The sequence below is a fragment of the Danio rerio genome, chromosome 8 (assembly GCF_049306965.1).
Source record: "Danio rerio strain Tuebingen ecotype United States chromosome 8, GRCz12tu, whole genome shotgun sequence".
NCBI classification, from domain to species: Eukaryota; Metazoa; Chordata; class Actinopteri; order Cypriniformes; family Danionidae; genus Danio; species Danio rerio.
In genome coordinates this window covers 3686523-3702300 of record NC_133183.1, presented here as the reverse complement: position 1 = coordinate 3702300, position 15778 = coordinate 3686523, and the positions used below count along the sequence as shown (strand labels likewise).

At 34.1% G+C, this 15778-nt stretch overlaps 1 protein-coding gene and 2 long non-coding RNA genes across 6 annotated transcripts in view; 1 reads left to right on the top strand and 2 right to left on the bottom strand.

Moving 5' to 3' along the window:
* The window catches only part of LOC101882034 (uncharacterized), a 3497-nt gene extending 2691 nt beyond the window's left edge, over nt 1–806 (bottom strand). The window contains exon 1 of the long non-coding RNA XR_223921.5: nt 642–806. This is a non-coding gene — a long non-coding RNA (uncharacterized lncRNA). The remainder of the gene's footprint in view (nt 1–641) is intronic.
* The window catches only part of LOC141375571 (uncharacterized), an 18368-nt gene extending 14163 nt beyond the window's left edge, over nt 1–4205 (top strand). For 2 of the 4 annotated variants that reach the window (XR_012384045.1, XR_012384044.1), the window contains one exon: nt 761–3615. This is a non-coding gene — a long non-coding RNA (uncharacterized lncRNA). Of the gene's footprint in view, nt 1–760 lie in introns of all 4 variants that reach the window. The other 2 variants (XR_012384047.1, XR_012384046.1) reach the window with 2 other exon arrangements.
* Nucleotides 2868–15778, bottom strand: polb (polymerase (DNA directed), beta). The gene is made up of 14 exons (NM_001003879.2): nt 15581–15778; nt 15024–15081; nt 14873–14939; nt 14399–14473; nt 11065–11123; nt 10924–10973; nt 10793–10844; nt 9937–9991; nt 9273–9345; nt 9113–9183; nt 6709–6795; nt 6543–6619; nt 5345–5484; nt 2868–3417 (listed from the first exon to the last, which is right to left on the bottom strand). The coding sequence occupies exons 1-14, from the start codon at nt 15639–15641 to the stop codon at nt 3323–3325; spliced, it is 1020 nt and encodes a 339-aa protein (NP_001003879.2). The 5' UTR covers nt 15642–15778; the 3' UTR covers nt 2868–3322.

The following is a 15778-nucleotide window of genomic DNA, read 5'->3' as shown; positions in this document are numbered from 1 at the left end:
GTCATCTGAGAAATATTTAAACAGCTTAAAGAGCAGAACTAAATGGAAAAAAGACAATCAAAAGTTTACATGTATTTCATTCTTGAGTATCAGTGAATGTCTATCCTTTTGTAATAGGAATAGTTCAGTTTTCTTTAGTGTGGTTCAAAAATAATAAATACAATTAAAAACAGTGTGTGCAAGAATAGTTCAAGATAGTTTAACCATTCATGACAAACAAGACTCACTATTGACCTTTCCAAAACAGAAATGGAATATCCATTTAACAACAGTGTGCACATTTTTGCATGGGCCGTTTTTTGTCAAATCAGATTATTTCGTGAAGTATATTTATAAACATCTGTAATGTGAAAACTTTCTCTGACTAGTACTTATACTGTAAAATAACATGGAGTTTTAAAGATTCCTCTTATTTAGTTAAAATTATAAACATTTGGATGAAGTTATGAGCAGATATGAGCAGATATTTTTTTACCGACATACATAGCATGAATTGCACTTTGATGGTGGAGGCTTCATTTATACAAGTTAAATCATCTTTGTACTTCAATAACAGATGTCTATTTTAATTTCCCCTCTGATAAAAACAGAACCTATAGAGAGCATGAGATAATATACAAGTAAAATATACACAATCTTACCTTCTTTAGAGCTAAATGTTTATGATACCAACAGTGTCTGTGTAGATGTGTAAATTCTAAAAGAAATTAATGTTGATGCGTAACTCACTCCACCGGTTTTTCTCTTTATTACAATCCAGCCCCAGCTCTGGCATCACTCCTGGACGTAAAGGCTGCCGTGAGAGCATGTCGATTGCACGGTTGAGCTTGCCTGGAATGTGAATGGCCCGCAGCAATTTCAGCCATGTATGACTCCAGAGGAGCAGACGGTGGGCGAGCTGAGACATGCGGCTAGAGCGAATACCCCCATGCGGTTGATATACGCCACCGTATAAAATTCAGAGCTGACTTTGATGTGATTCACCTCTCAGTCTCAGAGTGGGGCAATGTTTTTTTGAGTAGTTTTTCAATTGATTAGGATGTTTTCTCTGTACAAAAATCAAACTAAGAAAATCAGTGTTATTTTTCAACTTAGTAAAATACATTTAAATTCTATGAAAAATACATCACAAACTCACAAATGCACAGGCAGGGCCGGAGTGGGACACCTTTTCAGCCCTGGAGTTTCAAGCTTCAGACCGGCCCACCTCAGTTCACGACTGACTATATTAAAATAAGGTCATTTCCAATTCAGTTTCTAATGACACTATCACGTATTTTTTTGCTTTAGAACTTCAAATGTTCAACAACCCTAACAGTATTATATGTCTTAACAATAAAAACGAAAACAATAAGTTACTCTAATGAGGATCGAACCCGGGTCCGCAGCGTCTTAACCTAACATGCTAACCGCTGGACCTCAATAGCTGTGTGCCAAACGGAGACACAATAATAATAATAATCATTAAAATAGATGAAAAGAGAAGCGTTGCGGTAAAATAATGAATAAAAAGGCTGTGGTCAAGTAAATAAATAAATTTAAAAATGTATTCGCTTTTTACAATTACATTAGAAAGCTAAATGTAAGATCTCTTTCTCTCTCACATACACACACCCACTCACTTGTAAAAACCTATAATGTGCTTGAAATACAACAGAACATGAATCACCTTTAAACTATTTTCAGAAGAACTAGAAGCAGGAAAAAGTTGGAGAAACATGACAAACTGCATTGCACATGTGAGAATTTTGAGAATGTTTTGTGTGCTCTTACAGTTGAAGTACAGTTTGAAATTTGGATTTTTATGCTTAGCTTAAACACAAGTGTGTGTTTCTGCATATACAACTTAAACATAAAAATAGATGTGTTTTTTTTATAATTGATTATATTAAGGATCTGCTCTCATTCATGTTTAGTTGTTCAAGGCATTGCAGCGATTGCTCATATCTAGCAGTAACATATTATCTATGCCAGTGGTTCTCAAACTTTTTACATCAAGTACCACCTCTAAAAAAATTGTCCCTCCAAGTACCACCATATGACCAGTCATGAAATACAGTAGTGTAGTAGGCCTAATCAAGCAGCTACAACTCTGCAGAGTTTAAAAACGTGGGAGATTAATTACTATTATTAATAAAATTTATTATTTAAACCTTATAAATCGTTTGAACATTAACACTGCTGGGGGTTTTTTTATGTAAAAAACCAAACAAACAAAATAACATGGCAACATTTAAATTAAAATGTGCTTTTAAAAGTTAAAAAATGAAAAAAAATCTCCTGTACTTAAATGTGTTAAGTGTTAACCTGTAGCATCCTATTCATCAAAGCCTGGAAATGCTGCTTGGACCTCATAAATATAGGCTATATGCAGGGCCAGACGGAATCTGCAGACATTTTTTGCTATTTCTGCTGAGAATTTTGGTAAAAATCTGCGGATTTCTGCGGAATTATTTTGGGAGTATCCAGTGGAGTATCATAACTAAAACCTTAATATATTAAATAAAAAGTAATAAATTACTGAATAAAAACTGAATAAATTCAGATTTACTCAAGTAAATAAACAGATTTAATAATGGGCTAAAAATCTGCGTAATTCTGCGTGAGCAGATTTCGTGTGGGCCTAACTATATGTCATCATATTCATATATGAACCATTTTTTAAACATTGAAACATATGTTGCATGTACATATGACATATTGGATTACTTTGCGTACCACTAGAAAGCAGCCCGCGTACCACTAGTTTTACCACAGTTTGAGAACCACTGATCTATACTATTCAATATGAGACAGACTGTTCTCTTCAATATATCATAATAAAACAGTACAATATTCAGATTCATTTTGAAAAAACGCAGAAAATAAAACTGATATTTAGTATTTTTAATGGAGGATCCAAATGTTTAAACAGAAATCCTGCATCCTCATAATACGGCTAGACTATTATGCCAACAAAAAATATCTTAATATCATCATAATAGGTCATACAGACTTTAAATAACACACAATCCTCATTCATATTTTAGCATGGGAGTATGCTGAAAGACATGTTTGCTGCTTTATCTGAGACAATATGATATCTATAAGCACAGTATTGACAAAACCACAACATTCTTTCTTCACTCTTGTATTTAAAACAAAATCATATACATGACTATTATGACTAAAAAGCACCATCAACAGCAGTCATGTAGCTGCTTTAGTGAGTTTAAAAACTCAAACACAGACACTCCCTTTATGTCTTTTCTACTATTAAAATACACTATTATGAGCTAAACGACCAACACACACACAGTCTGCTCTTTAATGTGCTTTTGTTTCACTCGCTGCGGTCCTTCGGCTCTCTGTATTTCCACTGGATGTACTCAAAGATGTCCTTCTCACTGTCCACCAGCAGAGGCTCTCCTGCCACACCTGAACCACAGATAATAAGTTAACGAAGAAAAAAAAAGGCTGTATTGTATTTTTTAGAAATCACGTTTTTTGTTCAGTTGTAGTCTTAAAATGTGATCTCTGAAAATTACAACAAACAAAAACAGATCAAATGTGCATTTCAATCATGTATTTTTGTGATTGTACTCTTCAGTGAACACCATTAAAACATCATATCTCAAAGCTCGTAAAAACTGAATTATCCGTTATTATTAACTGAATCTTTATTTGTTCATACACTTGTGCAGGTATATGTTGTAGGTTATTTCTTATAGCATTTTTTATATTATGTTTGTGTACTATATTGTATAATCATTCATTCATTCATTCATTCATTCATTCATTTTCCCTCGGCTTAGTCCCTTTATTTATCAGGGGTCCCAACCAAGGAATGAACCGCCAACAATTCCAGCATACGTTTTACACAGCGGATGCCCTTCCAGATGCAACTCAGTACTGGAAAACATCCATACCCACTCATTCACTACCCAATTCACCTATAGTCCATGTGTTTGGACTGTGGGGGAAACCGAGCACATGGTGGAAACCCGCAACAACACGGGGAGAACAAGCAAACTGACCTAGCTGGGACTCATACCAGCGACCCTCTTGCTGTCAGGGCTAACTACTTAGCCACCGTGTTGCCCACTATATTGTATATGTACATGCTTTATAAGCATATAAATATGAAATGAGTTTTGTTTTTAATTCAAAAAAGTACATGACAGGAAGGTGTTTTTGTTCTTTGTTAACAAATAATAAGGACTGCCAAATAATAAGAAAATTATAAAAGAAAAAAAAAAAAAAACATTATATATATATGTGTGTAAAGTTCATGATGAACCAGTCTGTGGCTCACACTATGTCACTGTCTGAATTCACACACTCATTTTTGTTTTCTTTCCTAATCCAGGTAACTCAACTGCACTACACTATATCCGCTTGTTAAATGTGACGTCACGCGAAGCGGCTTCCGGGTCCAAGCGCTATATCAAATATTTTCAAAGCGTTGCAATACTTTTGAAAATCATGAGCGCGATATATATATATATATACACAACAGTTCTGTCTGGTTCTTGAATCTGATTGGCTGATAGCCGTAATATATTTAAGTAATATCAGCACCCGTACAGCCTCTTTACGCTTTGTGTATTACTCCGCCCACATACAGCCAGCAAAAAGCAGATCTAAAGTTTAAAAGATGCTTGCTCAACTGTTTAACTGTCAGCTTATGATTTGTATCCAACGTGAAAGAAAGTAGTTCCTCATACAAAAGGGTTTTTAAGACTCTCCATGTTTGATTTTGTTTTTATATACACAATTATGCCATCAAACTGTTGTATATCACACTCGTAGCAGTGCAATATGGCTGTATATCAGCACTGGTGGGGGCACTAAGGCACTCGGCCTGCGGCCTCGTGCCAACGCACGAATGCTACTTGTGTGATATTGCTCATATATATATATATATATATATATATATATATATATATATATATATATATATATATATATATATATATATATATATATATATATATATATATATATATATATATATATATATGCCTATTATCCAATGGCCAGAAAGTGATGAATTTTTTATAAATTGTTAAAATATTGGTGTCTGAGATGCAGCAAGTCCAGAGACTGTTGTGTACACCATGATTTAATATAAAATTCACTTTAATGTGTGATAGGACTAAAAAGTGGTCATAAACAAATATTTTTTCAATTCAGTGGCTTGGACCCGGAAACAGTATTTCATACGTCACCACTTAACAAGCGGATTAAGATTAGTGAATGAGTGAACAAGTGTGTGTGGCTTTAGACACAGCTCACACTAGACTGTCAGATGGACACAGTTTCTGTCCTGTGCTGTAAATGTGTGCGGTTGTGTGTGTCTCACCAGTGACGCCCAGTGGACGGATGGTGTACTCATTGAGCGTGAAGCCTTTCTCTAGTGCGTGAGTCCTCATGTTCTTGTTGAATATATCACTGCCGGTGAAATACAGCACACCGCAGTAATACTGATCTTTAGGGATAAGCCTGCAGATACAGAGAAAGAGATGTGAGGAAAATGCAGGAAAAAAATACATATGACTATTTCCTCTTGTGATGTTTTATGATAAAACCGGATGTTTTCCTGTTTGGTTGTGGATTCTAAAAATCTGAATAATAGTATGAGATTCTAGACTGATCATTTGTAATATAATTTTATATTTAAGTTCACTTCAGATTTAAGTTCATATATTTAAGTTCATTTTACATTTAAGTTGTAGTGATGGGCAAAATCTTCAGTGTAAAATGTTTATTTTAGGTTAAAATCATAGGCAACTTTGTTGTATTTAAACGAATCTGGTGGTGTCAAATCTGGTGGTGTGAAATTATAGCGAATTTAATAATCCAATATGTCTCTTTTGCATGCACAAAAATAAAAATCATAATCATCATGCTTAAACACAACCTCTTTTGTTGCATGAAAAATAATGGTAAAATTGTATAAAACAGTCGCATCACAGCATTTCATAAAACATTTACAACAGTGTTTCTCAACCATGTTCCTGGAGGCCCACCGCTATGTTTTGGATGTCTCCATTGCCTGATACACCCATTACAGGTCTTTCAGTCTCTGCTAATGAGCTGATGATCTGAATCAGGTGTGTTTGGTTAAAAATCATGGAAAATGTGCTGGTGGTCCTCCAAGAACATGGTTGAGAAACACTGGTTTAGAAGACAGAAAGTACCTAGTTATTATCAGTTTTAGTTGATGTTGTCAAGGCAAAGGAATAAATTAACAAAGTATTAAACAAAGAAATAAAACCTATATACACATGCAATTATTTAGAAAAACACATAAATACAGAAATTACATAAATATATATATATATATATATATATATATATATATATATATATATATATATATATATATATATATAAACAATAAATGCAAGATCACTAAAGCCAATAATTCTAAATTTAACAAAAAACAGAAACTGCAAAAATAAAAACTACCTCAAGATGTTAATAATATAATATTAACATCATAAATATAATAATATCAATAATATAATACCAATGATAGTAAAATAACTCAAAAGTACCTGATATCAATACGGCGGTGTAAAGACTCCTCCTCCTCCTCCTCTTCTTCTTTTTCTTTCTGCAGCTGACACACACCCTGAAGAATAAAAAAAACATGTTTTATTTCACATTCACTATAATTTATTAATATTTGAAATGCACAAATAAGACGGCCGAGAGACTCACCATGAATTTAGTGTCTCCTTTAGACAGTGTGTCAGTAATGAAGCCGATGGACTCCAGATGATCCACAACGGCATGAAGGAGCTTCGGCTGAATAATGATGTAATATAATAAGAATAATAATGTTATATTAATAATAATATTTGTTTATTTATGCTTTTCTGACATATCAGCTTCACTGGCCATTTTCATGACAACATTACCAATATAAATTCGATATATAGTTTATAATCATAAATTAATCCTAATAAAGGCTGAACGGTATGACCAAATGTTTATCTCATGGTATAAGAAAGTTTATTTCACGGTAATTTACATTTACATTTAGTCATTTAGCAGACGCTTTTATCCAAAGCGACTTACAAATGAGGACAAGGAAGCAATTTACACAACTAAGAGCAACAATGAATAAGTGCTGTAGGCAAGTTTCAGGTCTGTAAAGTCTAAGAAGGGAAGTATTAGTAGTATTAGTTTTTTTTTTTTTTGTACAGTTAGTGTGATATTCAGAGAGGCAATTGCAGATTAGGAAGTGAAGTGGAGACTAAATAGTTGAGTTTTTAGTCGTTTCTTGAAGACAGCGAGTGACTCTGCTGTTCTGATGCAGTTAGGGAGTTCATACCACCAACTGGGCAGATTGAGCGTGAGCGAAAGTGATTTTTTCCCTCTTTGGGATGGAACCACGAGGCGATGTTCATTCACAGAACGCAAGTTTCTGGAGGGCACATAGATCTGCAGAAGTGAGAGCAGATAAGAAGGAGCAAAGCCAGAAGTCACTTTGTAGGCAAACATCAGAGCTTTGAATTTGATGCGAGCAGCAACTGGCAGCCAGTGCAAACGGACTAGCAGTGGAGTGACATGTGTTTGTTTAGGTTCATTGAAGACCACTCGTGCTGCTGCATTCTGGAGCAGTTGAAGAGGCTTGATAGAGGCTGTACGGGTAATGATGTCTTACACAATATAGTTTTTTTTATGAAGGTTGTTATTCCAGAAAATGTACAAAAGTGCTTTTTATAATATATAAGCTTGAAAATTTAAAAAAGGACTTGATCTTATTTGATGTAGTAAATGTAGTAAACAAATTATAACTTTAGTTGGACAACAAATCCCACTGTATGCCACATTTCAGTTTTATGTGGACAGACCTTATTATTATAAACATTTCTCAAGTAACATCTTATCACAGATATCAAATATGTCCCAAGTAACAGGAAAATGAACCTTAAATATGAAAATATAAATGTGTAAACATTTTAAATTAAATATAAAACATTTTAATGATGTAATGATATATGCCGTCATATCGACCAGCCTTAATACAAATAAACAAACATTATACAAAAACATACTAAATAACAACAATACTGACAAAAGGTCATATGAGATCTTTTAGTTTAGTCAACAATTAATAATTGGGACCCTTAAAATATTTTCTGAATAAAAATTTCTCTAATGTAATTAAATAAGCACACATTCTATTTAAATATGTTTTACAGTCATAATATTCTTACACTAGTCAAATTGGGTGGGTGAGTTTAATAATTTAATAATAAGATGTGCAATAATAATAACAGGAAAGATTAATTAAAAGATTAAGCAAAGATTAATTGCATCCAAAATAAAGGTTTGTTTTGACATAATATATGTGTGCGTGTTATGTATATTTATATTTATTATGTATGTGTGATATAAAAAACAAAACTATATAAAACAATTTTCTTACATAGATATTTAAATACAGATATATATATACACAACAGTTCTGTCTGGTTCTCAAATCTGATTGGCTGATAGCCGTGATATATTTAAGTAATATCAGCACCCGTACAGCCCCTTTACCCTTTGTGTATTACTCCGCCCACATACAGCCAGCAAAGAGCAGACACTACAGATCTAAAGGTTAAAAGATGCACACTCGGCTGTTTAACTGTCAGCTTATGATTTGAATCTGGAAGAAAGTAGTTCCTCATACAAAAGGGTTTTTGAGACTCTTAATGTTTGATTTTGTTTTATATACACAATTATGCCGTCAAACTGTTGTATAAACGCAATATCACACGAGTAGCAGTGCAATATGGCTGTATATCGGCACTGGTGGGGGCACTAAGACACGCCTCCCACCAGTGCCGATATACAGCAATATCCCACTGCTACTTGTTTGATATTGCTTTTATATATATATAATCTGTATCAAAAACATATTTATTTTATACCTATTATTTTTTACATTACTATCTATTTCTCAAATATATGCATGCCATAAATACACACAATACACACACCTAAATTATGTCAAAGTTTTATTTTGGACGTGCTTAATTGCAATTAATTTTTGGCCAAACCTAAATAAACGAAGAAAAACTGCATTCTTTATTAATTATTTCCATCTTTAAAAAATATCAGACTTTACCTGTTTCTCAGACTGAGATGTGAAGTCCGGATGGGTCAGCAGTATATCAATATCACCACTCGACTCTGCTCCTGAATATTAACGAAAGCCATTATGGCACATTAGGATGATAAAATGTGATAACTTATATTAAATATCGGGATAAGAGTGAATCAATAACCTCTTCTGTAGCTGCCGCAGATGGTGCCGATGTACTCTGGATCCACTATATCCAGTTCTTTCAATATCAGAGCCTGCAAACATCGGTTAAAATGTTTAAAGTTAAAGACTAATGTTACATTTTAATTATTTTATATTTCTTCCAATTTCTGTTTAACGGAGAGAAGATTAGACCACATCTCTAATCATAATAGTTTTACCTACTCATTTCTAATAACTGATTTATTTTCTCTTTGTCATGATGACAGTAAATAATATTTGACTTGATATTTTTCAAGACACTTCTATACAGCTTAAAGTGACATTTAAAGGCTCAACTAGGGTAATTAGGGTGAAGTTAGGGTATTTAGGCAAGTCATTGTATGTCAGTGGTTTGTTCTGCAGATAATCTAAATATAGCTTAGGGTAGCTAATAATATTGACCTTAAAATGGTGTTAAAACAATTAAAAACTGATTTTATTCTAGCCGAAATAAAGCAAATAAGACTTTCTCCAGAGGAAAAAAATATTATCAGACATGCTGTGGAAATTTCCTGCATCTGTTCAACATCATTTGAGAAATATTTGAAAAATAAAATATTTTTGACGTCAACAATGTGAATTGCCAATGTCAACAATGAAATTTTACAAATGAATTCAATGAATCCGTAAAAAAAATAACCAACCTCCATTTTTTGCATCTCTGAACGAGGGATTCTCTTCTCAAACTCCTCAAAGTATCTAATAGAGAAGGACAGAAACCCAAAAATGCAAATTAGACTCATTACAAATGCATGTCATTCTCAAATCAAAAATTTGTTCACTATATCACGTTTACATAGAAAGTCACTGAGACAAATGTTAAAATAAATAAATACTAGAATATTAAATGTAAAAATTATTCAAAATGACTAAACTAATTTGGTTTAACTTTAAAAATTATTTAAATATATTTCATTTAATTCCATTTTTTTAAAATAAAAAAACAGTACTATTGTAAACAAAATCTAAATATTTAATAAATAATAGTTTACAAGTATGCAAGGAGGATGGACACAGAACCGCCAACTTATCCAGCATATATTTTACACTGCATGCAACCGAGTACTGGAAAACATCCATACACACTTATTCAATTAGGCCAATTTAGTTCATCCAATTCCCCTATAGCGCATGTGTTTGGACTGTGGGGGAAAACGACGGCAACACGGGGAAAACATGCAAACTCCACACAGAAATGCCAACTGACCCAGTCGGGACGCGAACCAGTGACCTTCTTGCGGTGAGGCCACAATGCTAACCACTGAGCCACCGTGTCACCTAATCTAAATATTTAATATTTTACACATTTCTGAGGCAGATAGGCACATTTGTCTCTCTAAACTATTTAAATATCGTTATTATTATTATTTTAGTATATTATTTTACTGTTTCTTGTTCATCCTTGTAAAAGTGACTTGACTTTACAAAAGTACTAACATACAAATCCAAACTAACATTAATATTTATGTCAAATGTATCATATTAAAAATAACGACTTACTTTAAGCCGATCTGCTGATGATGATTGAGTTTGTGTTCGATCTTCTTTAAATCTAAAACAACACACGAGTATAAAACATATGCATGAAGTGTTAAATAAGTACTTCTGTTAACAAACCAACATATACAAACCTTCTAAATTCCTGACGCCCTCGTCAAAAAACTTCCTGGCGGCAGCAGGACTGAAATAAGACAGAATGAGTGTGTATTAAGTTTTAGACAACACTAATGTTATTATATTTATAGAAATGACTAAAATAAAGTGCATTGTACCCGATTCCAGTCACTCTGGTTAGGAAGTTGATGGAGGAGCTTGTGTCGTCATTGCGAATCTACACAAACAGACCACAAAAATGTTCATTTCTTATATACATCTTTATTTTTTATTTAATTTTCTTATGTACATGGTTATTTTTAGTTTCATTTGGTTTCACAGCATGTATGTGGGGTCTATTAAAACTATAAATCAATTTAGAGAAATTTAAGTCCCTTAAAAAGTATTAAAAAGTCCTGGTGCACTTTCACACTAGCTCCTTTGATCCGCTCTCAGGTTGGTTTGACATCAGAGTTCGGTACGCAAGTGTGAACTCTGGTCCGCTTCACTTCTGATTTGAATGCAATCATACTAGATAGCAGATTTGAACCGCCAACTGTACAACAAACTATTTTTTTATAACGTTCAATTCCTGTGTGTATGTCTGTGTATCACCTACAGTAACGTTACCTTTTGTGACAATTAAGACTGAAAACAACTTCTGCAGACATCGCATGATGTTCTGAATGTTTTTAAAGGGCACCTAGGTTACCCCTTTTTCCAGATTTAATACAAGTCTTTTGTGTCCCCAGAATGTGTCTGTAAAGTTTCAGCTCAAAACACCCACTAAATTATCTATTATAGCTGTCTGAAGTTTCTGCTTTATAGCTTTTAACAGCTTGTTGATGTTTTTTTGTACTGCACCTTTAAGGCTAGTCCTCCCTGCCCACCGTTCCCATGTGCCTGTCAGCGTGCTTCAATCTCTGCCCTCAGCTGCCTTAGGAAGCAGATCTCGCATAACATTTGTGAGAAATACTACAGTAAGAACTTTATTTGTTGTGGAGTTGCAACGATAAGTCACACACAGTGTCATTACAAAATCCACACACACAGCGCGGTGTTCAGCTTTGCACTGTTTTGCTCGCAAATGTGACAGGATACAGATTAATATCCATTGCTGTATGGATGTGTTACGTTATTGTATAAAATAAACCTGATTTAACGTCCACAAACCAGGATTGAGGCGTCTTCTTTCATAATTGTGGTGACACGAGGCTGTGGTGATGAAGTAAAGCTGAAGTAAATCGCTGTAATTCATTACACACATGCTCTGTTTCAAAACATGTTAAACTTGTAAAACTCACTCTTGATCACATTTGAGGATGATTGCTGATCCTAGCAAACTGAAGAGGTTGCTTTGCGCACGTCTTGTCTTGTTGATATGATTATACGCGTTACTACAGAGACATGTTAATACCCAGCTGTCAATCAATTCGGTGGGCGGGGGGACCGCACTCCTACGTCAAGTTGCGGTCGGTCTGAAAACCGCTCCAATTGGTCCACCGTTTTTATGTTGTTAAATTTGAAAAAAAAAAGGACTCTGTGTGTTTATATCACCCCAATATGACGGTCTATACCAGGGTTGGGCAAACTCGGTCCTGGAGGGCCGGTGTCCTGCACAGTTTAGCTCCAACCCTAATCAAACACACCTGCTTATAGATTTCTTGTGATCTTAAAGACACTGATTAGCATGTTCAGGTGTGTTTGACTAGTGTTGGAACAAAACCCTGCAGGGACACCGGCCCTCGAGGATCAAGTTTGGCCGTCCCTGGTCTATACACTATACCTACACATGTCTGTCCAAACAGCTTTAACAGAACATTTTTCACCATAGGTGCCCTTTAATATTTTTGTGGCAGATAAACGTGAACCATTCTCTGTATGTTATCAATACCAAAAGATCAGTAAAAGCAGAACGACCTTGATATGTGTACATCTTTCAATTTTGGCGCCTTGGCTTTAATGGCCCCCCCTCACCTAGCAACAGCTGTACACACAACAGCAGCTTGATGATGCAAGTGTACCATAGTTCAAAAGGAAAAAAGACAGTGTGAACACAAACCAGCCGAGGTGGTGGCAAGGGAGGACAATCGAAGGCCACTGAACCAAATGTGAAAGCCCCATTAAATGCTATTTAACATGGTATTAAATTATGTATCATATTTTGGATTATACAATGTCTAGTTGTTTGATAAAGTTTGCCTGAATTTAACCAGCGAATATTAGTATGCTGATAAAATCCTGCTAGATTTGACATCACGCTGCTTTGTTTACTGCAGTAACCAGGATGACACTGTTATTCCTGCTGTTATATCGATCCTTGTCACATTTCTGGGTTTCTGAGTAGCCAGATGTGTTATGGTTGTGTAAACTCAGAGCACAATGAATCAGAGATAACAACAAATATTTTTTTACAATCTTATTTGCTGAAATAATAAAAGAAAAACTCCACTATGGTGTTATTAAGACTTTCAGAAAAACAAACAAAAAAATTGTGTGGGACTGATAATGGCAACCAGAGGAGAGAATAATGTCATTAGCCCCAAAGACGCTGCATTAGAAACACCTCACACAAGCGGGATTTTGTTTTTAGTTATTTGACGCAAAGATGATACCGAGTATATACAGGAATCAGAGAGTTAAACTTATTACCTTTTAAGACCCTTTTTAAAGTCTATTTTCATATATTTTAAGATCTTATAACCACTTTAAATTTCAACCAGAAACACTGGCGAGATTTTACCGTATAGTATATTTACTAAATATTAATGTAAGAAACTGATCCAAAACTAAAACATTATTCATATACTGAATAAAAATCTATTTAACCAAGCTAATTCAACAGGTTTGCGCATATAGAACTGCAGAAATAATGGTGTTGTCTTTATTACTGCAGTAAACAAAGCAGCATGATGTCAAATCTAGCAGGATTTCATAATCTACACAGCATCCTGATATTCGCAGATTTAACTAAGGCAGACTTTAGCAAACAACCATGCATTGTATTATCAAAAATGATATAAAATGTAATACCTTGCAAAACAGCATTTACATTTTTTAAATACTTTTTAAGGGCCTTAAATTTCTCTACATTGATTTATCTACTTTTAATACTTGTTAAGACCCCGGTGGACACCCTGTGATATAATACAGTCATAAATACACATAAATGTTCATACATTTTTTAAAGAATGAAAATATAAAAAAAAACTTTCAAGGATTTAATATTATGATGACCGTTAAACACGTCATAACAGTCTAGTGAAAAGGGTCCACAGGCGCTGGATTAGCAGTTTTATTCATTATATGAATAATGGTTCTTACAATTAATATTTACTAAATATGCTGCAAGTTAAAGTCACCAATGTTACTGGTTGAAAGCTATAGATGCGATGAGGTCTTAAAATGCACGGAAAAGTCTTAAAAAAGGTCTTAAAAGACATTAAATTTTACACTCCGATTCCTGTATAAACCCTGTTTCAGTAATGATGCATTTCTCATGCACTCGAATACCTTTTCCAGCTTGCGCAGTTTTCCTGTTGTTAAAAACTCGTCGATTTTCTCCGCTATCTTTGCACCGACTCCATCCTGAGAGGTAAAGGGAAGTCCTTCATAAAAACATGCTTTCAAACAAGTATTTTTGATATATCAGGGCGCTAATACCATTAGGAAAAGTTAGTTTTATATTCGCACATTAATACATTTTTCAACCGTGACAAACTTGTGACACTGTCTCTACACTGAACTTTGAATATTAGGTCTGAAATCACCTGCAAGTGTGACTTTAAAACAACATCAGCACTTTTTATTAACTATGAAAAATGTTGTGGTTTGATGGTAATTAGCTGCTAATATGATTTCCCTACTTCGAATTTGTAAATAATACTTTTCAGAAATTATAATATTAAGGAGAAAGTCTGAATGTGCGAATATAAAACCAACTTTACCTCAATAGCTAATACTACTGATGAAACCAACAGCCTTTACCAGTTTCTTTGCTTCTGTCCCACTTTTGATCTTCTGAGGATATTTCGCGATGACAGACGCTGCTTTTCTGAACACAAAGCACCATACATAATTAATAAAAGCTCTATTTCTTATATGTTTAGTTATGAAATTAGACTCTGTGAATTATTACCTGTAAGCATTGTATTTATGGATGGCTCTGTTGACATTTCTCTCATAATTGGCCAGCTCTGAAACAAACAACACAATCATCAAGGCTAAGAGTTTTGCAATGTCTCTTTATATTAGATGAAGGACTTTAAAATAATATATAATTTGACATTTATTCAATAAACAGACAAAACAATCATGAGAATCAGATTATGATTGTGCTAACAGAAAAGATTTGAAAAGAAACATAAACAAAACTGCCGATTTTTAGTTGTGAATCAATTTTAAATACACTTGTTATTCATTAAACATAAATTAAACTGTATGTTATTGTTTTGTTGATGCAGCACTGATCTCGACCCTACTCTCAGAGAAAATTAAACTCTATAAATGGTTATATTTGCCGTTTTATTTGATTGAAGCTTAAAGCTAGGTCTAATAATGCACTTCATCTTATTTTTTAACATGTTAAACATGATTTTTATCCATAAAACTGATCTACATTTTCATTCATTCGACATTTAAAGGTCCTGCTAGCTTAGCCACATGCTACCCTGAGCTGTCATGTTCAAAACTTACCAACGAGAAAATCAGTGATTCCTTCGTTCAGGGATTCTTGTGGCGCTTTTCGTTTACTCATATTAAACAATAGCTTGACCCTTTAAAGGATAAGAAGTTTATTTTCACTTTCTACAGTCTAGCAGCTGAGCGGGCGTTCAACAAAACTGGACAAAGCCTTAGCATTAGCACTGTAGCCACGCAAAATAGTGGGGGCGG

What these genes read in the sequence shown, in the direction of transcription:
- polb (NM_001003879.2), bottom strand. Translation starts at nt 15,641, where the DNA reads ATGAGTAAACGAAAAGCGCCACAAGAATCCCTGAACGAAGGAATCACT. An exon ending in GGACAGAAGCAAAGAAACTG is followed by an intron (nt 14,474 to 14,872) that starts GTAAAGGCTGTT and finishes TTTACCTCTCAG; the next exon opens with GATGGAGTCGGTGCAAAGAT. An exon ending in CAGAGATGCAAAAAATGGAG is followed by an intron (nt 9,346 to 9,936) that starts GTTGGTTATTTT and finishes CGATGTTTGCAG; the next exon opens with GCTCTGATATTGAAAGAACT.